The sequence below is a fragment of the Polyodon spathula genome, chromosome 37, assembly GCF_017654505.1.
Source record: "Polyodon spathula isolate WHYD16114869_AA chromosome 37, ASM1765450v1, whole genome shotgun sequence".
Classification (NCBI taxonomy): Eukaryota; Metazoa; Chordata; class Actinopteri; order Acipenseriformes; family Polyodontidae; genus Polyodon; species Polyodon spathula.
The window spans coordinates 662,074-687,073 of NC_054570.1; the positions used below are offsets into that span (position 1 = coordinate 662,074).

At 42.9% G+C, this 25,000-nt stretch overlaps 2 protein-coding genes across 4 annotated transcripts in view; both read left to right on the top strand.

Annotated features, from left to right (window-relative positions):
* Positions 1–1,931, top strand: part of LOC121304150 (rRNA 2'-O-methyltransferase fibrillarin-like) — a 3,306-nt gene extending 1,375 nt beyond the window's left edge. Inside the window, exons 2-5 of the mRNA XM_041235115.1 lie at positions 49–181; positions 440–552; positions 958–1,103; positions 1,273–1,931. Coding sequence (XP_041091049.1) covers positions 49–181; positions 440–552; positions 958–1,103; positions 1,273–1,297 — 417 coding nt within the window. The 3' untranslated portion in view covers positions 1,298–1,931. The remainder of the gene's footprint in view (positions 1–48; positions 182–439; positions 553–957; positions 1,104–1,272) is intronic.
* Positions 1,932–3,941: 2,010 nt separating this feature from the next.
* LOC121304129 (dual specificity tyrosine-phosphorylation-regulated kinase 1B-like) overlaps positions 3,942–25,000 on the top strand; it is a 40,250-nt gene continuing 19,191 nt past the window's right edge. The window contains exon 1 of one of the 3 annotated variants that reach the window (XM_041235096.1): positions 3,942–4,185. Coding sequence is in view for 1 of the 3 variants with exons in the window: in XM_041235093.1 (XP_041091027.1) it covers positions 17,282–17,420 (139 nt within the window). In the remaining 2 variants the exon portion in view is untranslated. The other 2 variants (XM_041235095.1, XM_041235093.1) reach the window with 2 other exon arrangements.

Genomic DNA, 25,000 nt, shown 5'->3' on the forward strand with positions numbered 1-25,000 from the left:
TGTGGTTTGGTGCCAGCTGTGTGTGACGGATGGTCTCTTCTGTGATAGGAGGGGCTGGTGTACGCAGTGGAGTTCTCTCACAGGTCTGGCAGAGACCTCCTCAACGTGGCCAAGAAGAGAACCAACATCATCCCCATCATTGAAGATGCCCGACACCCACACAAGTACAGGATGCTCGTGGGTAAGAGACTGAGAGGGGAGGGGAGAGGAGTCCACACTCGCAGACTGACAGTTCCAGGATAACTAATGATCAGGGTAGGTGGGGGGGGGGGGGGTCTCGTTGCACCCGCGTGTGGGTCAGTGACGCTGGGGTCTCGTTGCACCCGCGTGTGGGTCAGTGACGCTGGGGTCTCGTTGCACCCGCGTGTGGGTCAGTGACGCTGGGGTCTCGTTGCACCCGCATGTGGGTCAGTGACGCTGGGGTCTCTCCTCTCTCCAGGCATGGTGGATGTGATCTTCGCGGACGTTGCTCAGCCTGACCAGACCAGGATCGTCGCCCTCAATGCGCACAACTTCCTGAAGAACGGAGGCCACTTCGTCATCTCCATCAAGGTACTGCGAGCTGCTGCAGTGCTGGTTACAGCTGCAGATTAAACGTTTTGGGTGGGGTGGGTGGCTTGTAGGAAAGTATTACACCCTCCCGCAGCAGCAGCAGTTTAGTTTAGGAATAAGTTAATTGCAGTGCATTTTGGGATTGTTTTAAATATTGTGTGTTTGTCACTGTGCATGGGTGTAATGCTACACGCTAGATCGCTAACCCTGTTCTAAGTAGATTCATTAAACCTCCATCCAAACACTGAGGTAGTTTCAGAATATCACTGACTATTAAACCTGGAGTGGCACACAACGCTCCAGGACCAGGGATTGTGCAGCAAAACCTCTTTCATGGTGATTTCGTCAGTGTTGTGAATTGCGCACCCTCTTTCCTGACACGGCTTTGCCGCCCCCCCCCCCCAGGCGAACTGTATCGACTCGACTGCAGCCCCGGAAGCAGTGTTTGCGGCTGAGGTGAAGAAGATGACTCAGGAGAACATGAAGCCCCAGGAGCAGCTCACGCTGGAGCCCTACGAGAGGGACCACGCTGTGGTCGTGGGAGTCTACAGGTAGGCAGGGGCACCTTGGCTTTAGTTTCAAAATCTGCGGCTTCTCTGAGTTTAACTGTCGAGCACAGGGCATGTGAAGTTGACCGAGCAAGAATTGGTCATGAAATCCACCCTGAATGTTTAATTTTTGCCTGTGGCTTAGTTGACTAATTTTTGTTCTGTTTTGTAGGCCACCACCTAAGCAGAAGAAATGAAGCTCCTGAAAAAAAAAAAAAAAAAAAAACGTTATGAACTTTAAACCCTGGCGCTGCCAGCGCTCCCCTGGCACGGAGACCATAAGGAGGGAGGGGTGGCATCACTGACCCGTTTGGAAACTCGGGAGGTGCCAAAAATGGACCGTTTTCAGGGCTAGCGGTGTCACCCTGGCCTTTAATTTCTTTTCCCTTCACGTATATAAGACATTTAGGATTGTTGATATTTTTTAATTTAATAAAGAAAGCCACTAAAAGTACAATTTTGTAAACAGTTATGGAAATTTTTTTAGTTAGATTCTTTTTCATTGTAAGTGATTTTAATGTTGTTTTTTCATGCTTTGCCTACCAGGACCTGAATTAAATCCAATTCTATGGCGGGTGCTGTATTTTTATAATTATGGCGGGCGCCATAATATTGATTAAACCCAGGCCCTTGTGTCTGCTTTAGATAAGACTTTACTCTTCAATTAAAAGTGATGAATGACCAGTTTAGAGTTAGACTACTCTTAAGGAAGCTGGCAAGCTGAATGACTGGAGAGAGGAAAGAATTGGGATTTTGCAACATGTTCATGTCCTGATCATTTGTATGCTGTATTGTTTTTTGTTTTATTTTTTATTAAAATAACTAAACTTGTATTTTTTTTTTTTAATTTTATTTCTGTCTACGTGGGAAAATGTCATTGATTCATATTGTCGGGACAAATACTGGAATATTCACACACCTGGTTTGAAATGGGGTTACCATGTGACTCTGTTTTCTTTGGGATAGTTCAGGCTTAGCACGCAATGCAGCTCTCTTCACTAAGGCAGTTCTGTGTCGGTTTTTGGAATGAATCCTAGACGCTTGTGTCTAGTCATTTCAGAAATACTAAACTGAAATTCAAAGACAAACATTTCAAAGTGTTGTGTTTCAATCCGTCTTCCGGCTGATTTCGTATAGTTGAGGCATTTGGTCGTTTTGAAGTTGTTTCCTTCTGTAGTGTTTCTAAATGTAGCACAGAGTGTTCAGTACTTCAAAATATAGAAATACTGCAGTGACCAATGTTTCTGACTTTTTTTTTTTTTTTTTTTCAATTTGGAAGAATGGTACCAGTTGAAACATCTATCATTTGAATTCAAGTGTTTCTTAGTATTTCTAAACAGGTAAAATCGTCTGTGGAAATGAGTCTGGAATGGTGTGGTCTGTTTACATGCAAATAACATCTATTTTATTTTTCTCTAAAGTCCATATTGCAGGTAATACAGACAGTGTAACACAGGTCAGCATATTAATGCAATTTATCAAAATGCAATTCCATTAAAAATTAAATGCATTACTGGGTGTAATTCTGCATCTTCCAGTACTGACTGGTAACTGCTGGTTGACTTGTCTGGGGCTCAACACACTCAACATTGAGCACCTAACGCACCTGTACCAGTCAGTGTACAGTGTAATGTGTGGATGGAGGAATACAACACTTTTTATTGTTGAAAATACAAACTACAGAAGGCAATGAATAATAAAATGGGTTGTGTTTTTTTTGTTTAAATATATATATATATATATATATATATATATATATATATATATATATATAATGAAAATGCTAGTTTAGTTGTGTTTTTCAGTGTGTAGCCGAGATCTTCAATGCTATTTGTGGAAAATTAAATGTCAAACAGCAATGCTTACAATGGACCAGGTAAAGATGGATCCAAATGGGGTATGGAAGTAAGTTACTTGGTTAATCTGTCATCGTGATAATATACAGCTTAATAAATATCCTCGTTAAATAATAACAAAAACAGCCGCCACAGCGGCATATAACTTCACTGCGCCATTTTAGAAAGTGAACGCACTCGAAACCCGGGCAGAAGTGTAAATAAAAAATATTTATTCGACAACAACCGTGAAACGTATTCGCATCAGAAGAGTATATTGTGTTTTTTTTTTTTTTTTTCCATTTTAATTCACCACAAGTGTTTTGAATGTAATCTACTTTTCACAAAGCAATACCAACAGCTTCAAGACTTCCAAGCCTCAGCGGCAAACGCCATTTTGTGAAAGTGAACGAGCAGTGGGCCTCACCGTCACGCAACCGCGCGCGCTCTGGCGGCGGGAAATTTAAAAAACAGAACTTTTAAAACGACATTTAAATTAAGAAAAAAAAAAAGTTTTTTAAATTAATTGTTTACCACCCAGAAAACGACATTTTAATAAAACACCCACACACATTTTATATATACAAACATAAAAACATAAAACCGGTATATATATATATATATATATATATATATATATATATATATAATATATATAGATAGATAAAATAACATTTGTTTTCTTTTGCAATAAATTCAAAAGGCAAAACTGAAAGAAACGATACGATTTTCGGCGTTAAACGTACGTACACGATTTAATATTGCAGGCGATAATATGTGTTTCATTAAAATAGAAACGTGTATTTTAGATTTTTTTAAAATGTAATTGTATTTATTATTTTATTTTTAATGTCAGTCTTGATTCTTTTCCATCTTTTAAATCCGCGTTTCGCGGTGGTTTCCCGGGGCTGCGGTGACCGTTGCTTTGCCGCCGCCGGTTTGTTTTGGCAGCCATTTTGTGTTACTACTGAAAAAAAAAAAAACCAGGAGCGAGCCTGAGGCCGGGAGCGCGCTAGCCGGGCAGACCCCGCCAGCCTTGTGAACGAGACTATCGGGGGCGGGGGGGCTAACTACTGTATATCGCGACAACAACCCCCTTAACAACCCCTCCTTCGATACCGGTACCCCGGTAGGAGGCAAGAGAGGTTCCCGGGGAGAGAGAGAGAGAGACGCGGGTACTGCACCTCCCCAGCCTCCGCCTGCCGCCGCTGCCAGTGCCGCGCCGGTTGAGAGTGTTGCCGCTGCGTCAGGTCAGGATAACTCTTGGCTGGGGGGTGGATTAAAAAAAAAAAGTCTATTTCAAAAAAGCATCCGGGACCCGAACCCAAATAAGCGGGTCTTCAAACCGGGACCCGAACTCACTCGCTGCTGAGGCAGGAATAGTGATGGCCGGTCCGGGCCGCCAGAACCGAATCGCCGCCTGAGGTCAGTAAGCATACCCGATTTATTTCATTTCCCAACCGGGTTGAAGTGGCCGTGTTTGCTGCCTCCCTCCCCAGTGCGTTTCGGCGGGGGTCGGATTTGCACAGGCCGGGCTGGGGGGAGGGCAAGCCGGCGCTGTCACTTCCAGAACACCGGTGCAAAATAATCGATCAAAAGGTGCTGTGGGTGAAGATGGATATACGTGTGCAGTGAATGGGATAACCGCTGCATTAACTGTGCTGTAGTTGCTACACTGCAGCGCCAATGCATTCAGCCCTAATTTACTTTAATTTCAAACTAGCTGTGCTAATAGCACTTCTACCATTGACTGATCTCTCTGTTCTTAAATGGGCCCCAGTTTTAATTTTTAGCGAATGATGAATTCAAAACTAACCCCCACTAGACCTGGTTGCATGCTGGTAAAGGATGAAATACCCCGTCGTTTTTAAAAAAAAAAAAAAAAAAAAAAAAATCGTTGTCGGTTGATTTTGGTGTTGGGAGAATACAAAAAAATGATGTGATGTCTGTTTATCAGCGTTATTGACAAGTGAGACCTGTTTCTGTAAAAGGGCCTGGTGAATATGTTGTGTTTTGCTGTGTGTCTTTTAAAAAAAATATATTTTTAATACAATAAGTTCCAGTGCTGGAACGGCTTTTTGCTGTGGTGCTGAACTGAAGCTTTGACTGCATCGTTATTTATTTATTTATGTCTGTATTTATGTATTTGGAAGGAGCATGAGTAACTTACAGTGCTGTGAAGTCTCTTTTAGTGATGGTTGTGCCTGATACAGTTTAGCACTGGTCAGACTGGACAGAGATTCATTGTATTTGAAAACAGTTCAACATCTTTAAGACGTGGGGGGGTGGAGTTTTTTTTTGGCAGAGGTTTTGATCTTAACCCGTTTTCTCCACGTCTGTAAAGTGATTATCAAGGCACAGGGCAGGGGGATAGTGTTCGGTGGAACTTGCTAAAAACTGCTTTTAGTGCTGAAGCAAGGTTGACAAATCTCCTGCCACTTTTTGTGAGCCAGTAGGGCCAATGACAAAGTTAGCTTATACAGGCAGATTCACTTTTTGTGTTGATTTGCCTGTAGATTGTGGCAGGCTTGTGGCCAGTGGAGTTGGGGGTTTATAGAAGTTGTGAGGTTAGGAGAAAAAGAAACACTTTTTTAGTTTTTCACAAAACTCTTTCTCCTGTTTGTAAGCCACACACTCAAAAGGGATCTGTAACGTATGGTTAGAATGGAGAAGTTATGCCTAATTGTTGATATTATGTAATTCTAATATCGCTTTATGTGTAATTTTCAGTAGCTTTTTTTATTTTTGCTGGCCTCTTTAAAAGCTGTTTTGTGAGTGTGTGTGTGTGTGATGCAGGAGTGGCCCACAATAAAACAGAAAGCAAGTAGAAGAACAACATTTCTTCCTAATAAAGTTTCTGAAACAACAAAAGCTGTCATTGCAAACTCCCTGCACTCTAAAGCCTCTTTCACACCGGCATGCTCTACCCGGGTCGGAACCTACCCAGGGCAGGACCCGGCATCGTTCTGTGAGACAGCGGAGGCTGTGACCGGGGTGGGGGGAGTTAGTACTGTATAGAATTTAAATCTCATTTTGTATTTGAAGTAACTTAATTGGCCCTGTTGTCTTAGCTTGCACGTGCTGTAATTGTGTGTGTGTGTGTGTGTGTGTGTTGAGGTACAAAGTCCTAATATCTCCCTCCATTCACAACTTGCTTGTGTGTTCAGGTGTTGGACTGCTGGCCTCAGAGCTGCAGGCTGCTATCCTTGGTGCTGTGTTTGCATCGCACTGCTGCAGCAGTAGCCAGGAACACATTTAAGCCTGCTTGAAGCAAAGGTAATATTAATAATGGAATTGAAATGACTGTTGTTGTTGTTGTTGTTGTTGTTGTTGTTATTATTATTATAGATTAAAATGCAGCAATAGGATTGAAAGGTGCTACATGGAATTACTCTCTGTCTTCTCGCCTCGTGGTACTAAATAGCAGCACAGACCAGCAGAGTAGGAAGGCTGATTTTAGGCATGTTCAATGTGCTGAAACGGAGGTGACTTGAAAAAGGAGGATGTGAAGCACTGGGTTGTTTGTTGTTGTTGTTGCTGTTGTCGTTTGTTATTCGACATGCATTTCCTGTTTTCCGTTCAGTTTCTGTGTTGCCATTTTTAAGGAATGCTTTATTGCAGTTTGGATTTTTACTTCCTTATTGTTTTACATACACTGTGATGAATGAAGTGGCGCTGAGCTTTACTTTATCAAGGGCAGCTTGAGCAAATCCACACAGCTTCCATACAATCAGCTGGGTGAGGATGCTGTGTTGGGGAAATGAACGCACGCACCCAGCCAGCGCTGAGCAGCAACTGAGGAGAATGGGTCAGCACGCCACAGGCTGTTCACAGGAGCTCTAAGTGGGTCACTGCTGCCTGTTTGGGAAGCAGTGGCTACAGCAGCAGCAGCAGCGCTGCATTGGGAAGCAATGATGAGGCTGTAATTTTAAAACCTGCAGACTGAAAGGGAGCTCTGCCAGGCGTGCCTTTGGTTCTCTGCCGCACCCAGCTCCCAAGTAGCGCTGGGGCGGCCGCAAATTCCAGAAACGAAACCTGTGTAAAACGTCCTTCGCCTACAGAGACGGACAGAAGATTTGCATCGCCCTGTCGAATGAACTCATTTTGCTTCATAACATGTCGAATGAAACCTGCTGAATAATGTTGCGTTAACATATTGAATTACATAATGCTTCATAGTCCCCCCCATATACTTAACAAAAAACTGACAAATTGAAAAATGTGACATTTCGAAATCTAACTTGAAATACTACTGTACTACTGTTGCGGCTTTCGTTATTGGACTTTTGCGATATCATTTTGTAGTTTCTTTGATTACATTCTGCTAAATGAAATATCTAAATTATGTTCTTTATATCTATCTCCATATCATTTTTTATAATTATGTCTCAATCCTAAAATTCTAGGTGATGCAAAACTTTTGGTCACAGCTGTAAGTAATATTTGAAGCTGCTTTTGTCTTTGAGCATCTGCAGTGGTTTGCATTGAAGTTCACTCAGGTTTCTGCATGCACAAGATGACTTTGAGGAAAAACTTTGCAAAGCTTGAACGTGAGAATTTAAAGTATAGCGTACAGTGTAAATAGGCTTTGGGATTATAGTCCTGAAGAAGGAGATCACTGGAGAGCAAGGCATCTTCATCTCTTCTGTACCTCATGCTCTTCTGTGAAAGTTAAAAACTGAAGAGTGAGAATTTAGATAGCAAAGCTGCGAGAGATTATGCCAGACTTAAAAATGGTTAATCACACACTATGATGTGCATATAGGATGAATATGTTCTAGAAAAAAAGAAAAAAAAAATCAGATTTAAATTTCATCTGCTGACAGCTTGGGCACTACATTCTATCCAGGTTCATTAATAAACGTCTGATGAAGAAAGACGTCTCTCTTTTATAGATGAGTAATGTTTAATCCTCAGTAGCCATTGAGATTTATTTTGTATTTAACTGTCTAGCGCCACTTATTACATATTTGGAAAAGTTGTTACTTTTCAACACCATATTGACCATCTTTAAAAAATGTAACTTGTTAATTTTTAGTAGCACTAGTTTGCCTGTTTAGATCTGGGTAACACAGTGGCAAGCAGGTTCACAAGCACATAACATTATAATAAGCTGACGTGTCTTATTTTAAACATGATATTTTGAAACTGCTAATATAAATAAATAATTTAAAAAATATAAGTATTACATTTTTTTTTTTTTTTAACACACACACAACTATCTGATTTCTGATAAGAGGCTAAACTCTATATAAACGTTCAGCAATGTATTGTGAGGATATTGAAAGCTGCTTTAGTACCGGAACTGACTCCCTTATTATTAGCATATCCTATGGGGGGTGGGGGCACCGAATAGCCCTGTATGTTGCTTGGGTGTTGCCCTCGCTGGCTGGCACGTGGGTTAAGTTACTGGTGTTTTGTGACGCAAGATCAGCCGGCCATCTCTCGCTCGGGATTCATAGTACATAGGAGGCACTGTTGCTCAAGTGATAGTAGGCTTTTTTTTAAACTGCTTGTGTGTGTAGGATTTTATAGCCAGGCGGGATGCGTAGCACACACTAGGAGGCAGTGCGTCCCTAGAGGTGAAGCATCAGGAGCTGACCCTTATTTTCAATGCCAGTTCAGCTGCTTTCAGTCCTGGATGACTAAAGCGAATCGCTTTGTTTCCTAGCGCCCTGTCCTGCAACTTCACAGAAACCACTCAGAATGGCCACGGGAGCAGATACTAAAAGATAAGGCATTATTAATGGTAACACAATGCCAGTTGTAGGGCTACCGACTGCTGTAGTCTTGCAGCGAGATGGAGTACGGCACCTGCAGCATAGCTCAGAAGCGTTTACACCTGTTGGGGTTCTTCAGTCCCACAGCTGTCCTGCAATTCCTTCTAATAATATCTGCCTTTGAAATCGTTGGGCTTATTACAGGAGTTAACCAGCTCGTTTAGTCTTGCCTGACACGAATAAGTCTTTTATTGGTTTCAGATTGGGTGACCACAGAGGGATGAATCCCTGTTTAAGTAGAGTTGGCATGCGTACGATCGCGCTGGCACCTGATTTGTTTTGAGTCGCGCGTTTCGAAGTGCTGGGGACAGGACAAGCCTGCCATTGACTTCTAGGATAACTCCAAAGTTAGAAAACTTTTTTTTTGTTTGTCCTGTAACCCTTTTCCCCTTCAGACAACCCTTGCATGGGGAGTGATTTATAAAGATGCCACAATCTGGCATCAACATGCATCAAGTATCAACATGAGGTGGATTAAACAACCACGGGGGGGGGGGGGGGGGAATCTATGAAAGATGAATAATCATATCGGGGTGGGAACAAAAATAAAAAAAAAAAAAAAAAAAAAAACAAAAAAAAAGGGCCACACACAGTGAAAATACACAAGGACTTATTAGCAGCGAGGTGGACCTGGTAATTATAACATTACTTTTAATGTGTTTAGTTAAAAATAGACATTCTTCAAAAAGCTGCTCATGATCATTTGTTCTGTTACCAGGTGCAGGAGCCTGTCATATTTGTGGCTATTTTAATTTCCATTTGCTGGCCTCCAGTAACCCCCCCCCCCCCCCCCCCGACAGACATTCGGCCCTCCTTTTATTATCCCACTTGGAATACACCCAGAGACTGGGATAAGAACATTCATAGGAAATGCTGGGAAGGGGAAGAAGCAGTTGGGGAAAATCAATGCCTATCCATTGGTAACACACCATTTACCTGTACTTCATCAGAATCAAAAATCAATGCAATATATATTTTAAAACATTTTTACTACTTTTCACCATCTGTTCTGAGCGTCCTAGTGACCTCCTATTAGTTCTGGCCGTTTGGTTGGTTGCTCTTATAAAAGGCCAGATTTGAGGAAGCTGCAACATGTTTGTCGACACTAGCAGTTCCTTCCCATTGTGTGAATGCAGGCCATGTCCTACTCCTTCACTGCAAAGTGACTCTTGATTTGCTAAGGTATTGGAGACTCTTGGTATTGACGACTGTACTTGGGCATTTGTTGTCAGATGCTCCTGGAGTAGCCTGCTTGCTGGTTGCACCTTAGCGCTGTTTATTTAGATCCTTTCGGTGGAATGTGGTGATGAAATTCACCGGGATGGTCTTGTTGTTCACGTTTTTAGTTTTCTTTCAGTCATAACTTTGTATGTTAAAGAAATGCTCACAATGGAGCAAGTAATATAACACGGACTGCATCCATAACCAGATTGCATCTAGAAATGTTAGTCTGGACTAACGGGAAGCGCCCTCAAAAGAGATGCCTCCCTGTTCTTGTCAGCAGCATTGTCACACGAGATGCCTCCCTGTTCTTGTCAGCAGCATTGTCACTGTTCCCACCCTCTTTTGTGATGACTATATTTTTGCTCTCTGGCTAGCTGTTGATTTCATTGTAGTGCGTGGACAAGCTGCAATCAAACAGTGTGATCTACAAGACGGGTACCAATCATCTATTGTGGTGTATTTGAAATATGTCCAGAGTTTCTAACTTGCACAGATTGGGTCCAGAATGAAATCTTGAAACGTGTAACATATATATTAAAGAAGAGGGTGATGGTAACATTTAATTAAAATTATATATATATATATTACACACTTAGCAAATCAGTGAACAGCTTTTAAACACCACAGACCTTCTCAGGAGTCTTTTTTTTTTTACCAGATCGAGTCAGAGGTAAACTTTTAGTTGGGGAGAAGAGCACACTAATGCTGCAGGGTCAGTGTTAAATGCCACACTAGTATGGAGCAGGTGACCACACATCCAATAACCTCGTGACGTCAATATGGCTGTCATATTTCTTTACTGGGTTAGTTCCCTCTGCAACGTCTCAGTTCACAAACCCTCAACTATTTCAGGCATTCAAAGAATGTTTGTGTTCGGTGGGTAGAAGTTTCATATGAATGCGATGCCCAGCAGGCACCAGAAACAGCTTGCTTACTTGGGCGCTCTGCAAACACGAAAGCCTGCTCTCATTTGGAAACACGTGCTCTTTGATCCCTTTTGGTCTTCGGCCAATTGGGAGAAATTGATCCTGTAGCTCCGTCATCGTGCGATTTCTTCAGGATAGCAACTCTCACTGAAGATGAGTGTGATTTTGAGCAGTTACTGAAATGCACGCTGTTACTGATATGTACGCTGAGATAATGTTCTCATTATTGAGCATAGATAATGATTTTTCTCCTCTTCAGATCAGCTTATTGCAGTGATTTTTAAAATAGTTGACATAACTTTTAATTAAGCAATGTTTGTTGTGTTTACCAAGAATGCATTGTGTCGTAGTCCATATATTACCACTGCTTATTAAATTATCTTTTTAAATACATTTCTTGTAAGTTAAACAAGTGTTTGTAAAGACATATAAAAAAGACCACCAACCCCTCCACCCATTCAAGAAAATCATGGATTTTATGTTTTCATTTGTTCATACTGGGGTTGGAGGGGACCCTAGTAACCCAATTGAGACGACACGCTACCTGCGGGCCTTCAAACTTGCCACGTGTGTTTTGAAGACCTTGGCCTTCAACCTAGATACGGTTCGTCCTGGCGATTCCGAAAGTTTGGACGTGTCTCAACGCGGGGCCAAAAGGTCAAAGCAGCCTTCGGATGAGATATAAACATCCGCTTGAGAATGTAAGGGTGGAATCTGAGACGTGAACAGTGATTTTGAAAGGCCTTAACTTGAACACAACTCTTGTTTCACCTGCAACATGTTTTCTTGGGTGAAGCAGTGATGTTTGCCTGACTCCTGACCTTTTTTTTTTTTTTTTAAATTGTGTTAACAGATTTAATTTAGGGTGAGCCTTGTAAGATTACCCATAATTTATTTTGTCTAAGATATCGTGGGGTCCCTTCCAACTTTTTATAAAATAAACAGTTTTGCGTGTTTCAACTGTAGTTTCGTACTCGTTGAAGGACACTGTCAGTCTGACCAAATGGCTATTTTGTGGCTTGTGTGAAGCAAATGAAAAGCTTTGGGTAAGGAGTGCCATTCTTAATGATTTATGAGCAAATTATTTTGAGTACTTGGTAAAAGTTTTAGACTTAACATTCTGGATTGATAGGTTACGTTGTTTAAACTAAAAAAAACGGTGCAAATTTATAAATAAGTGTTGTGATCATGCACTTAAAAATGGGTTATTATTCCACGTTAACCATGTATTTAAGAAAGTATTGTAGCGGTCAGGGGTCAAACGGCGCTGTGTAACTTTATTTAGTTGACGAGTTTTCTTTGCCTATGTATTGGCGGCGCGCCAGTGGAAAATGCTGGCTTCGCTCACTGTGGGTATATTTGGATTTTCTGCCTGTGAATAAACCGGGTGAAATGGAGCAGTACAGCCGTGTATTTTTACTCAGTTACTGGAAGGGAGGAGAGGGGTTAGTTCTGACTTTTAAATCGCCCAACAAAGTTCGTCTTTCTAATATAAACCTCCCAGTAGCGTTTTTGTCATTCCCGTACCCTCTTTTCTTCTCCTCCCCCGGTCTGTCTCCTGGTTTAGTTCGCTTTATCTTCCCTCTGCGTCATGTTCACCTAGCAACAGACATCACCCGCTGCTGGCCCTCCCATTGGTCATTTCAAACCGCGGCCTCGGCCAATCGCGGGCCTGTTGCCATGGCAGAGTGTTGTGTTGCCGGGTGGAATTTGCTGCAGGCACGCGAGCCCTGATTCTTGCTTCATTTTAATCCGAGTGTCTGGAAGCTGCAAACGTGATTTACTGGAGCCGAGTCACACACAGGGAAGCAGCGGCGCGCATAGCATAGATACTCAGCAGCTTACATTACAAGCAAAGACGCATACAGATCACACGCAGCGTTAGACAGCGCGCACTTTTTTAAAAGGTGCAGTGCCCAATACCGGTAAACAGACGTGCTAAGCATGTCTGATGTCTGCAAGTAGCGTGCAATACGGTGCAGTACAGTTGCGCGCTCCGGGGTAGGTGTCGATTTTGGAAATGTGCCAACGGTAACACATAACTTTGGAAAACGCTTTGTACGTGTTTTTATTTAATGTTACACCTTCACCATCGCTGACCCCCTTCCTAGTTTACGCAATGGCAACGCTATACGTGTGATTGGTGAGATTAATACCGATGTAGCGTCTGCTTCCGACTAGTTCATTACCAGCAGCATGCAGAAACGCAGCCTGGTACACGCATGCATTAGCACTGTATATCCCTTTTAATGCTGTTACACGAGGATATCCCGAGATAGAAACCCAGCAACTGAGCCAAATGGATCAGCCGCCGCCAGGAGAGTGTGACTGGGTTAATCCCGGTTTGTAATCGCTCCTGCTCTCTCACTCAGCGGTGACTTTTATTTATTTCAGCCCTTGTGTTATCTCGTCTCTGTGCGCGTCACCGATTATGCATTTTCAGCCATTCCACGAGTCATGCGGAATTCGCAAGCCATGACGTCATGCCGCTCACCTGCCCTGGAACTAGGGGTACGATAATCCCCTTTTATTTTTTTATTTTTTTTTAAAGAGCGTCAAAAGAATGAAGAATCAAATGATATTTGCACAATAAAAGCGGCTGTTCTCTTTTTAAAGATGGATCTGCCTTTATTATTAATTCAGAGTCGCTTGAGTCTGCGTTGAGAAAAATATACCTCAAAGTTAAAAAACAACAACTTTTGTTTGTAGCTCAAAACCATTGATAATATTGTCCCAACGGCGTGTTTTGAATGTAAATACTGAACTAACGTGATTGGGGAGGCGAGGGTTTGATATTCCCTACAGCAGCACATTCATACATTGTATTTATTTACAAAGCAGAACAGGCCTGACGTTATTAGGAGTGCGCTTTATTTCCCCCAGTTGTATTTCTGGACAGGAAGCTCTTTAAAACAGTTGTGATCTATTAAGAGACAGGTCGAACTTAATGCTTACGTTATATCATTAAATCTAATTCACTTTTTAATTTTTTTTTATCTAACATGAACTCGTGTTATATTGCCGTTTTAGTTGTTGTGGCATTTGTATACATTTTCGTTTCTAGCAATAAATATCGTAGCTTAATTTGTCCAGAAACAACATTTTTTATGGTGCTGAAATCTTGTTTTTTTTTTTTAAATTGAATGTTATTTTAACTGCGGCGTTTGCCCTAACTATATTAAATATTGAGAAGGGTATACTGCCATGGGTAAGCAGTATGAAATAACAGGCTATTCCATTGCTCTGTCGCAATGCTTGGCCAGTCATTCAATTGTTTCATTGTCCCCCTCGGTTATCGGCAGCTAGCTGAACTCTATCCCCTGTCCACAGCACGTCACTCTCCCCTGGGCTGCGGGGGGGGGGGGGCGGGGCGTGTATGTACCGCTTCTCTCCGCCCACCTTCCCCCCCAGTGCCCAATCCGTGCCACCGGCTTGCGGCAGATTCCGCCAATCGGGAAGAAGTTGCCTTGGCGTCGGGTAGCAACAGCCGCGGGGACGCGCAAAGCGGTGGGCGGTGACATTGAAGTGACGAGCCCGCGCAGCCAGAGAGAGAGAGAGAGAGAGAGAGAGAGAGAGAGAGAGAGAGAGAGAGAGGAGTGTGTGTGTGTGTGTGTGTGTGTGTGTGTGTGTGTGTGTGCGCGCGCGCACACACACACACACACACAGAAACGAGAGACGCGCTTTAGCACAAGACCAGCTAGTAAATGGACACGTTAAGCACACGGTTCCTGCGATAGGGTACTAGCTCGTGTAACATGTTCTAAGCCATGGAAAGAATGGAGCTGGTAACATTTGCGCAATTTTGTTGCAAACCCTACAATGTTACTATAATTTAAGCAACACAGTAGCCCGTGGAATCAGGGGCTGGTGCTTTTTTAACACGGTCCTTGCATTCTTGTAGTATAGATGTTGCGTGCTTGATGCGGGTATTTCAAAGCGTATTGAAAATGCCCTCCTCAAGTGTTTTACACATTTAGTGACATTTTCCGGGCTACAGTAATATCGAGTTTAATTGCATTTAATAAAACAAAACTGTGTGACTGACTGATTGTGTGTGACATTCAACAATCAACGCGCGACAGTGTGATTGAGCCTGCCCGTGACCTAACCTTGGCAGCAGAGTTGCAACAATTTTTTCCTGATGGACTATGTTTGATTTACATATCATTTAATATATATATAATTATAATATATATCTCTATCTATATCTATATATATATATATATATATATATTATATATATATATATATATATATATATTCACGCGACGGGGGTACCCTCGCGAGCACGAGCTCTGCGCCGTGGACGCGCACTCGGGGACGAGCCCGCAGGGGCGCGCTTCGAGCCTATCTCTCTATATATATCTGCTAGGTTACTATAAATGGAGAGGAGCGGCTGGACGGCGCAACTGTACTTGACAGGGGTGGGGTTTAAACAAGGTTTGCAGTAAAATAAAAATATAGATTTAAAAAAAAAAAAAAAAACCTGCTCACGAAGCTGACGTACTTTCTTAACCTGAAAAGTTGCAGGGCTGTTTTTAATTATGAGCCATGACGCGGGAGTTATGCGAAAGGAATCGTTTTAAATATTTTATCTCAAAAGCCCAACCCCCCCTTTTCTTCAAACGGTGGAGCGTTCCTGGGTGTGGATCGCAGCCGGGCAGAGCGAGTCAAACCAGGGGAGTGAACACTGGGGGAAAGCGGCGAATATGAGCTAGGGTGTCGGGGAAAACATTAACAACAAACCGAGAAGGAAGGAAGGAAGGAAGGCAGGCAGGCGGGAGAGGGTCTGGAAAGGGGCAGGAGGAGATAGGAAAGGAGTAAGCGCTCAGCGTGACGGAAACTGCAAAGAGGCCGAAGAGGTGCGGGCGTCAGCACCAGCAAGCCGACTGAACTGCGGGGACTGGCCGGGGCAGGCGCTCCTCGGGACCGCCGAGAGACTGCAACACAGTGGATTTGAAACGGACAGCCGTGGGAAAACGCTAGTGAATATACAAAGAGGATTTATTTTGGAAACACGTTCAGAAGGACAGGCACAAGTGAACAAGACTCGGGCCCGACTTTCCTTTACTGCTTAAAACCCATTTATCAGAAAACAGAAACGGCTTGCATTGTGATTATTGTTGTTATTATTATTGAAAACGTCAAATGTGCAATAACTAGAAATGCAAATGCCGTCATGTTAACTGGATGAAATATATACCGTAAATAGTATTTAATTTGTTTATTTACGGTATATATTTTGTTGTGTGGCAACTATTTCCTCTTAATGAGCTACAAACCAAACTCGAAGACAGGAGAGCGGAGTCTCATCTTTTAAAGCCAGTTTCAATCGCTTTACTTAAGAGTATATAAAACCACCGCCGGTGCATTAATACCATTCGTTTTTCTATTTTATTATTTTTTTGTTTTCTTTGCGGGTGTGAGCGGTGTTTTGCTTAGTTGTTGCGGATTTCTCATGGTTTCTCTGGTTGAATAATCGCTAGCTGCAGCCTGAGGGTGTGTGTTTGTGTGCTCGCTTCCTGTTTCTTTTTCGCTGGAGGAGAGAGAGTGTGTGTGTGTGTGTTGTTGTTTGTTATTGATCAAGGAGAGGGAGGGGGGAGACCGGACTTGTCATTCGGACCACAACCGATCATTAAAAAAAAAAAAACCTGTCGGGGTCTAAGGTCAGCAATGGACATCTGTTGACAAAGTTGAATTACAAACTCCGCAAGATATATATTGTGTGTGTTAAGTTTATCTGCCAGGAAGCTAACTCGATCCGTTCGCTGTTTTTATATCTTCGCTAGAAGTGACTGGGCGGGTCAGTGCAGTTCAGAAGAAATCGAGAAACCCCGGCCAACGTTTTTCTTGTGCCGCTTTCTGCTAACCATTTCTCCCGTCACCGCAACGCACGCCTAAGAAACCGTACAAGCCGCTTCCATTAAACTATGCTGTGTAGACGAAGCGCACAGTGTACTGCCTGTACTCCTAAGCTGTGAATGAAGTTATGATTTCGATGTCAGCAACCAAATAATAATAAAAACAAGTCTATATATATTTATTTTTTCAACGCACATGCAAAGAAGCGCTGTTGCCTGAACTTCAAGTAATCGTTTGCCTTAGAGTCCCTGAACACGGATGAACCGCACAAGCTGAACTTTTGAAATTTCGGTGCCTTTTTTTTGCCACCGCTGCTCAAACTCAGGAGACAAGACATCTGTTCAGATTGGGGGGGAAAAAACTTTACAAACAAACTCACTCGCCTGGACTGCCTTGCTCGTTTCCAGTGGATGTATTTGCACGTTTTGTTCCGAAGACTTTTTGACTGTTCTGTTCGGTACTCTCTTAAACGGTCTCCAGTGGATTGCAGTTTGATTTGCATTGCATTTTAATTTTTGTGTGTGTCGGGATACTGTCAACAATAAACGATTCCAATGGTGATCACCTCTAGTGTGGAAGAGGAGCCGTCTTCTTCCCAGAGAAGGCTGGCAATGCTACAGACAAAATGGACCGGCAACCAGGAGCCCAGCCGCTATCTCCCCCCGTCCCATCTGCTTAGGAAGAACTCCAGAAGTTAGTATGCACCTTTTTTAGCCTTTTAACTTGTCCCGCAATTGACGTCATTTTGTTTTGTGCTCCCCTGGTAACCTGCATATCCCGTCACCGCTTGTTAGCCAAACAGACCTGCGTCTGATGCTGCAGCAGTAGGGGGTTATACAGTGATCTGTGCCAAGCTCAGGAAACGACGTCGCTGCACTGTGTGAAAGGCGGGTTTACTTTCAGATTGATCCTGTAGTAATCTGTTGGGATATTTACAATGAATTCCTATTGGAGGTACAGCACTGCAGAGTAGCTCTTTCCTACAAGCTGGTAACTTCATATATATTTTTCAATGTGTTTTAAGTACATGGGGGGGGGGGGACAACTACAAAGCGGCGGTATGCAATTCAGTATGTTAACAGTAAGATTGTTATTCAGCAGATTTCCTTCGATCTTTATGAAGCAAAATGACTTCATTCTAGGGTGTTGCTGCAAAACTTTTGGTTTTGGTCTCAGTGACCTTGGTGTTTGCCTTCCTAAGTTCAGAGGCGCTGAGCGCGCCTCCCTGGGGCTTTTGAGTACAGGATGCAACCAGGTGCGTTGTGGCGAAGCGTTTGGTTAGGTGTAGGCTGATCGGTGGGTTACATCTGGTGGCTTTTAAATCATTGTCATCTTCTGATCAACCTCTCACAGTAGGTGTTTGCATCACACCTGCTCGAGGTCCCAGCTCCAAACTGCCTTCTATTTTTTTTTAATCAATGAACTTTTTTTTTTTTTTATTGCTGGCAGCTAAAGATGAATGATTTTTGTGGTTTGCAAATTTGATATAAAACCTATGCAAACTTCTTATCTTTTATTGGGATCATATCCACAGTGTTCCAACACAAGATAGCTTTTGCTGATTTGTTTGAAAGAAATGAGATTGTAAATGCTGGGATAGGAGGTTTCTGTTTAGGTAATATTTTGCATTGAGTTTTTCAGTGACCCAACTTGACTGGGCTGTAGTTTTGTGCCAAGGGTTGGTCAGCATTGGTTGAATGCGGGACCCAGTCTGAATGTGTCGCCATCTAATAGAGCTCTACAGACAGCAGCTTGGGGTTTGCCATCTGAGATATGAATCAGGACCCAGTCAGCCCCAGTTTATGGTTGCTATAGGAAGTGACCTTAGGTGTGTCCAGTGCACAGGCTAATAGGAGTGGGTGTCATGGTTTGGAGGGGAGGGGGAACATAATAGCAAAACTCAATTAATTATACGATCAGGGAAATGTTTGAGGTAGAGTTTAAAAATAAAAAAAATAAATAAAAACATTTATAGATGGCGACTTGTACAGCAAATGTTCAGCTGTTTTGCTACACAAAGCTCCAGTGGTTTTACAGACTGGTAAAATGATAGAAAGCGGGAAACCGGTCTTATAAAACTCGGAATGGCTCGTGCTCTTGGCTTGGCACTGTGCGAGTGTGTATAAAAGACCTTTTGTGTTGCATACTGGAAGCGAGTACAGGACCATGGCACATGTGCAATTCAGAAGCGATGTGTCATTGTAGTTTCAGGACCCTACGAAAGCAGAGCAGCACAGGACCGTGCGCCGGCTGCAGCGTGCTTTGTTTTGTGTGATGTAGCCTGCTTGCCACAGCCTGGGCTGAAAAGATTCCTGTTACTTGCCTGTGTTGGATACCAGTAGCCAGCTGCAAGCGCACACAAAGTGGCAGCAGTCCTCCCAAGTAGCAGAGTATTTTGTAGCTGCCACACAACACCTTGTGCTGGGACTCTCGCCACAATGGATTTCCTTTTCAGGCTGTGTGACCTTACCTTTTTAACATGCTGCAGGTTTGGTCACTTGAAAACTGATGATGAGTTGTAATTGTAAAGAACTTTCCCACTGCTGTGTAGCTTTTAAGTCCTCATTAATCTCAATTTTCCTTCCCTTGTTTTATTTATTTTTTTTTTTATTGATGCTGTGTTTAATACATCACCTGCTGATTATTGATGGCTGTGTCAGTCTTTTACCATTGAGTCTGATTGTAGCTGTTCCCAAGCTTTCTATTTTTTTTTTAATTGGATCGTGGACTTGTGTCTGTGGGGCACTAGTTTTGTTTCTCTTTGACTAATCTCAGTTGTTGTAAAAGTAGATCAAAACATGCAGTTTCTTGTGCCAGTGTGTGCACAAGTGTCTCCCCGTCCACGCTGGCTCCTCATGTTTGGTCCAAAGCTCAAGTTGTGATAACCTTGAGGGGGAGATCCTCCTGATGCTGCTGATGAACCCTGATGTCTGTCGCCCCCCCCCCCCCCCCCCCACACACACACACACACACACCACACACACACACACACACACACACACACACACACACACACACACACACACACACACACACACACACACACACACACACACACACACACACACAAAGCCACGCAGCTGCGGAGAAAGTAAATAAACAATTAGCAGCTGTAGTTGCGAAATCAGAAAATGACACGACATCTCGTCATAGCAAAACTTGAACTGGCTTTCCTGGTCTGCCTGCTGTGCTGTGCTCCAAGGTTCATTTCCTTTTTCTGTGTGGTTCAGGTAAACGTCTTGCTTTGAGCGCACTGGCAGTTTTTAGTCATTTTTAAAATAGATTTGATTTAATATCAAAGCCTGTTTTAAAGGAAAAAAAAAGTTGCATCGATTTATTATTTTTTTATAGTTCCATAGCTGTGATTGAAATTAGACTCCTATTGCAGTGTTCTAGGTAACAAGCTCGGGTGTGTCTCATTATAGTAAAGCCAGGAATTGATCAAACTGCCATGCAGTGGCAGTCTTATTCCCATCACTGTGTAGTGAAGGATGTTGCAGAAAGGAATAACAAAGGTTGCTTTCACCAATCCGCCCATCTGCTGGGAAGTTAAACAGTAAACATGCTCTATTTTTTTTAGTGTTATTTTTTACAGTATATCAAGGCAGTCCTCTTTCTGAGAGAGAAGGGTGGAGTGTTTATATGAAAATCAAGGAACAGCCCAGTGTGGAGCCCCAATCTAATGAGCTCCAAAAAACAGGTGGTGTCTCTCTGCTGGACAGTATATAAGAGCCAGTAGCTCAAACAGAAATAGAGCTTGTTTTGACAGGAAAATGGTCTTTTATGTTGCACAACATTTGACAGTGATGAAATCTGTTTTGAGATGCTTGTTTTGCAAGACTCCTTTTAGTTGTGGTATTAATATCTTGTACCTGAGAGTGTGCCAGCCTGCCAGCCACTGCTCTGCATATCTGCTCTAGTGTCTCTTTCTCTGATCATTTTGAAGCAGCTTTTTAATTTGCTGGACAAGTGGTTTTGAAACATAAATGGAAAGAGCAAAGCAAATCCCTGTGTATACTTTCCACACATGCACTACTGCGGGTGCACTCCTTAATTTCACGTTTTCCAGCCCTTTTAACATGCCTACTGTATGCTTACTTTCAGTGGAGCAGTTATTTCTTCATTCTGGACCTCCAGACCCCCCCCCCCCCCCCCCCCCCCCCCCCCAAGAAGTCTCTGGCCCACAGAGACGGTACCCAGTGTAGAAAGACATGTGATCAGTGGAAATGCTCTAAATCTGAAACATGACGTCAAGACTGGCAGCTTTCATTTGGAGGGGAACTAGTACGGAAACTGATGTGTGATAAGACAAGGCCCTGGCAGTGTTGTTCTGTCAGTTCCTGGATTTTGTCTCTCTTAGTAAGTGGTCTGGGTTGAGATGCAATATCCTGCTGGATTAGATCAGATCTTGTAGACAGGGGCGAGGGCTTGTTAAAATGGGTTGTGAGAATGGTGCAGAGTGGAATTATGCAGAATAAAATGTATTTTACCTTAATTTTGAGAATCAGAAACTCGATGGGAGAGTGCTTGCTCTCTAGAAGGAGAAAGTGGAAGTGTTTGAGCAGCGCTGACATTGCTTTTCCTGTGCTTTCCAGGAATACGAACCCTGCTTCTGGTTTTCTGTTCTTTGCTTGACACGACAACGGACGCCAAGAATCTGGGGGAGTGTGTGAGTGTGAGAGGCTGTTATCTTAAACTTGGCCTGTCTTTTCAGCAAGTTTGACGCACCGGTTTGCGCTTTGGTAAAAGTTCAGATTCCAACGTGCTTCGCAGGCAGCGGTTTGACTAAACAAAAGATTCAGGTTTTCTGTTTCCTGTTCCTGATTTGGCTGCTCCAAGTTCAGTAAGCCTGTGTCATTAAGAGTGAAGTACAGATTTTTTTTTTTTAAATGCAGGGCAGCTCTGAGATGTATTGGCTGGAGCCGAGGGACTGGGAGAGAGGCGGTGTGGGTTTGTGATTCGAGCAGAGGACTGCTCGTTTTCTCTCATGGCCTATCGCCTGGAAGCCCAGCGAATGAGCCAGGGCTTGAATTAGACCTCTGTTGCTGTTCGATGCAGGACAAACCCAGATGGTCTTTATTAATAACCAGTGTCTGACTCAGCTTGAACTTGCAGTCTAAAGTTCAGGTGGTGTGGGCGCTTGCCAGTGCTGGCGTTTGCAGCAGGGACAAGCAAGTGCCTTGGCTACTCTTATTTATTCAGGTGCCATAAATGAAGGGATACTGTTGATCCACAGAGTTGCAGGTACAGCATCACATAGAAGACTTGTTCTTTTTAAAGGAGTGACAAGTCTTTGAAATCCGTTTTCTTGCCCCATTCTGGCATGCTTAATGCAATTTGGTACTTTTGATTTTTCAGATGTGTTTTGAATTTATATATAATGGCATTTTATGCCATCCCACAGCATTGAAACATGTGCAGGGTTCGGCCGTGGTGACAGATCCACAGAACAGCTCTGTGGGTTTTTTTTGGTGCTGATATGGATCAGCACCACTCAGCTATTTTGATCCATCATTTTGTGATCATTAATCCTGTCCTGAGCAGCGTACTCTGAGCTGCTCTCTGCATTACAAGGGCAAGTCGTTTTAAACAACACTTCTTTACCAACTAAACAGTAATGATTTAATTATAACTACATTTATAATGGTTTAGTTAAAAAGTCATGGTAACCTTAATATCACGGTATTGAAACTTGTATTCTGTGTCACCTTTTAAAAGCATTGGCAAAATACAGTATATTCGGTTCACAGAAAGCTCAGACAATGTGAAGTACAGGATGTTGAATAAAAAGGGGTTTCAGTCAAGAATGTTATTTTCCTTCACTTTGTTCACAGGAATATGAACCCAGCTTTAACTGTTTGTATAGCGAAATTACGGTATTTGCAGTGTCCATGTCTTAATGTGCTTAAACCAGAGAACTGGCATCTTCAGTTCTGAAACCAAGGGCAGGGTGCAGTGGTAGAGAAAGTTTCAAAATGGACTTCCCCAAACATAAAGGAAAAGGGGGTAAAAGTGTACATCTTATACACTACAGCTTAATAAGGGACATGCATGAAGGAATGTGAAAGTAACTTGAACTTTGCAACTGTTCAAGTGCTGAAAATCAATACAAAGATCTAATTAAGCAATATTATGAGTTCAATGAAGGGTCTAGTTCAGTATTTGAGAGCTGGAATGGAAACCAGAGGGACTCCCCAGGACTGGGCTTGAGAACCTCTGCATTAAACCATCGGTTTTCACGTTGCCTGACTCCTGTCTTTGTGTCTGCGTTGTACAGAAGGGTGCTGTCAAACCTGTTCTGTTTACTCCACTTGGATCTCTACACATGTTCCCAAATCTGATCTCGCAGCATCCGAAAGGTTTCTCTCACAGATTGGGGTGTTTGGGCTGAAAACGAATGATTTAGCGGAGAGCTCCTCGAAATGAGATGGTGATATGAAATTTTGGGACTAAAAGGTTTCTATACTGCCACCTTTCTTAATCGCTGGTTTAATTATGGTCTGTGTTTGTCCCAGCTTGGTGATGCCTTTATACAGTGGAAAGAGCTGCACAATACAGCAGGGTTTAAGGGCCGTATAGCACTACTATCTGCAGAGATTATGTTGAAATAGGGATGGTACAAGATGTTTTCACCCCCCTCCAGCTATCTTCAAGACCCTGGGCTCTGTTGTGCATTTTTGTGCACTGACCTTCTGAACTCTCCAGTCTCTGGGCCACCCATCTAAGAGGCTGTAAATGAAGTTCCTATTTCTTTGCATTTGGTTATATTTGAAGTTACTGTATATTTATATATGTTCAAAAGCGCAAACTTCCCAACATTTCGATATGTTTAATATACCTTTGTCAAGGGAAAGTGTGTTTGAAAACAGGAAGTGGCGGTGCTTGTGGGTTTTTGATGGTTAGCTGCAAATCGATTAATGTGCTTCAGAGTTAATGGTGTAACGATCTACTACTCCTTATATATATATATAAATAAAATATCACATTTTCATTTAATAATCAGTTCAACTTTCCAAAACCGGTCAGAAAACCTGAAAAGATCTTTAACATTAAGGGACAGACGCATTCTTTTTAAGTCATACTGTATAGAACAATAAAAGCTGGCGTGATTGTTTGTTTGTTTTTTAGTTTCTTTCTTTTTGTACCCAAGCTGTTAACTTGCATGGTTTCCATTTAAAAATAGAAACCATTGCATCTGCTCTTGGAGGCAGCCCTGCAGGTGAATGACCTCACCGTTCCCCCTCTTCCTTGCTTTGTGGTGTGAATCTATTGTTTGCCTGTCCCTGTATCGCTCTCTGCATAGAGATGGATACCCAACTTTGGGCAGGAAGTCTGCAAGGGGCTTGCTGGGCCGCGTGTTTTGTCCTTACAGGGACTTGCACGGGACAGCTTCAGCACTTTTTGCAGGAGAGTGAGAGAGACAGGGGGGAGGGGGGGGGTGTATGGGGCTCCTGGCTGCTGCTCAGCAGTTGGCCAGGGCACCTGATTGGGTGGAGCTTGCTGGTTGCCCAGGTTACGGGGGGGAGTGGCTGCTGGCAGCTGTGTTTAGTTTAGTCAGCTGTGTGTATGGATGGGAGAGGTGCATGGTGGGAAGGGCTGCTGAGACAGCAGGACACCAGCAAGGTTTATTTATAGAGACCCCACAGCCAGCCCTGGATACTGGCAGCCGATTGGACCAGCAGGAGGGGGCCTCCACCAATCCAGTCAAGGATATAGAGCATGAGGGGTGGGGCTGTTCTGTTGGGGGCGATGTCATAAGGTCACAGGGGGAACCTTGAGAAATAGATATGGGTGCAGTTGATGTTGTCATTTGTAATACAGTACTTGATCCTGTGTGTTCCTCTTCATGTGCAATGGTTAATGCTGGTGCATTTTTAAAAAGTTTTAATAAGAGTGTCCATGTATTCCTTTGGGGAATAACTTCATTTTCGTTGCAGATATAATGAAAAGGGATGCGTGCCGTGTGTACAGTGTTTCCAGCATACAGTAGCTGCGTCAATACGTTTCCAGTTGTTGAAAAACTTTAGAAGCAAGGCCTTTATTTTTTTTTTTCATTTTAATGATGGGCTGTTTTTGTTCAAAGACAAATTAAATTGGATAAGGAGAATATGGGTTCACTTGAACTATATATAACACACTTATTCGTCATTCAAGAACCATTAGGTGAACTGCAGTGAGCTATGTTTTGCTTTTGGTCTTGTATCATACGTACCTAGACATAACTTGTAAGAAACGACTTAGCTCGGGTGTGACTAATTTTAATGTGTTCATCA